Source organism: Lagopus leucura, unplaced genomic scaffold (assembly GCF_019238085.1).
Source record: "Lagopus leucura isolate 7727_CA_CO unplaced genomic scaffold, USGS_WTPT01 33688-0_obj-0_obj, whole genome shotgun sequence".
Classification (NCBI taxonomy): Eukaryota; Metazoa; Chordata; class Aves; order Galliformes; family Phasianidae; genus Lagopus; species Lagopus leucura.
Genome location: NW_024965749.1, coordinates 968 through 2555, shown reverse-complemented (window position 1 = coordinate 2555; position 1588 = coordinate 968). Strand labels below are relative to the sequence as shown.

Below are 1588 nucleotides of genomic sequence, written 5' to 3'. Positions count from 1 at the left end.
GGGGGGGGGGGGGTGAGGGGGGAAGTTAAACTTTTAGCAGGACCATTCTGATGCTGCTTTGCATTGGAGGGCAATAAATTCCGGAGCAAATGGCAAAGGCCGTTCTATGATCTTTAGCTGATGTCTATCATTATGCTTAAATTACAGCTCCTCTGTAGCTATAGAGCAATAGAGCATGTTTGTGTCAGCACACACACGCACACACACGTGCACACACGCACAGCCCTGCCCGCACACGTGTGTGTGTGTATGTGTGTGTGTGCACGCAGCCTCCCCGCACCCGAGTAGGGTGCTACCTACAGTTCTCCCCCCCTCCCGCCCCCACCTTACGGCCCCTTTGTATCACGGCCACCCCATGAGCACGTCCGCACCCTCAGCCGTTCAGGCAGGAAGAAAGGGGGACAAAAAAGCCCCCGCGGCCCCCTCCTCTCCCACCCCCCCCCCCCCCCCCCCACCCCCCCCCCCCCCGCGAAAAGCGGCACGGCTTTGTGGTCTGAAAGCACTGGGCCCTGTCCAACACGCTCGTTTTGTCTTTACTTCTGCAGGTACAGTATATGGAGCTCATGGGAGACGAGGGAGGCAGACTTACACCCGCTACCAAACGCTAGAGTTAGAGAAGGAGTTCCATTTTAACAGATACTTAACCCGAAGACGACGCATTGAGATTGCGAACGCTCTCTGCCTTACCGAGCGCCAGATTAAAATATGGTTTCAAAACAGGCGGATGAAATGGAAAAAGGAAAACAAATTCATAAATTCCACACAGCCCGGCAGCGACGAAACAGAGGAAAAGTCAGGGGAGTAGAACCGTGTTTAATAAATGCTACCAGGCCCGTCCTTAGCGCTCGCTGTTATATTGTTATTTACCTTGTGCTCCTTCTGCTACTAAAATCGCATAGGTTTGTCACAGCCTATTAATCCCCACAGGCTGATGTACATCTGCGATCAGCCGGGACTTGCTCTAAGACATGCACAAGTCTGAGCTTTCGAGCTACGGCCGTGTACATAGATAAGAACCGCTTCTGCCACGAGTAGATGGCGTTGCTTAAAACATTCAGAGACCTGGCCCAGATTGTAAAATATTTGGGTATTTATCTGCGTGCGCGAGAGTGTCCTTGGAGTGCCTGTGTGAGAACCGACCCATGGGGGACTGTTATTATTATCGTGTGTGTGTGATTGTGAACATTCATGCTGTAGAAATATGAGAGATGGTAGAAAATCTCGGGTTTATCTTTTTACCAGCTCCCGCTACATCGGGCCGCCTCGATACGATGTGTTCAGGATTTTATGGTCCGTAGGGGAGGGAAAAGAAAGTTTTACACGACTGTAGGATATTTAAGTAGAAAAAAAAGCAGAAAAAAAAGCAGAAAAAAATCATTGTAAAAAAATCGTTGTATAAAAACTTGGGTATAAGCTTGCAGATAATGCGAAAATGAATTGCAGGGACACTTCTAAATGCCACTAAACTGACCCCAATCTGCACTACTGATACCGAGTAAGAGCTCGGTGACAAACTTTAGGACGAGAGAGAGGAGAGGCTTTGAAGGGCGAATTTCTGTGGTTCCCGTTGAGCTCGCACTGAGATTTC

The 1588-nt window shown here is 49.5% G+C and overlaps 1 protein-coding gene across 1 annotated transcript in view; it reads left to right on the top strand.

Moving 5' to 3' along the window:
• HOXA6 (homeobox A6) overlaps window positions 1-841 on the top strand; it is a 2314-nt gene extending 1473 nt beyond the window's left edge. The window contains exon 2 of the mRNA XM_042892801.1: window positions 546-841. Coding sequence (XP_042748735.1) covers window positions 546-805 — 260 coding nt within the window. The 3' untranslated portion in view covers window positions 806-841. The remainder of the gene's footprint in view (window positions 1-545) is intronic.
• The last annotated feature ends 747 nt before the right edge of the window (window positions 842-1588 follow it).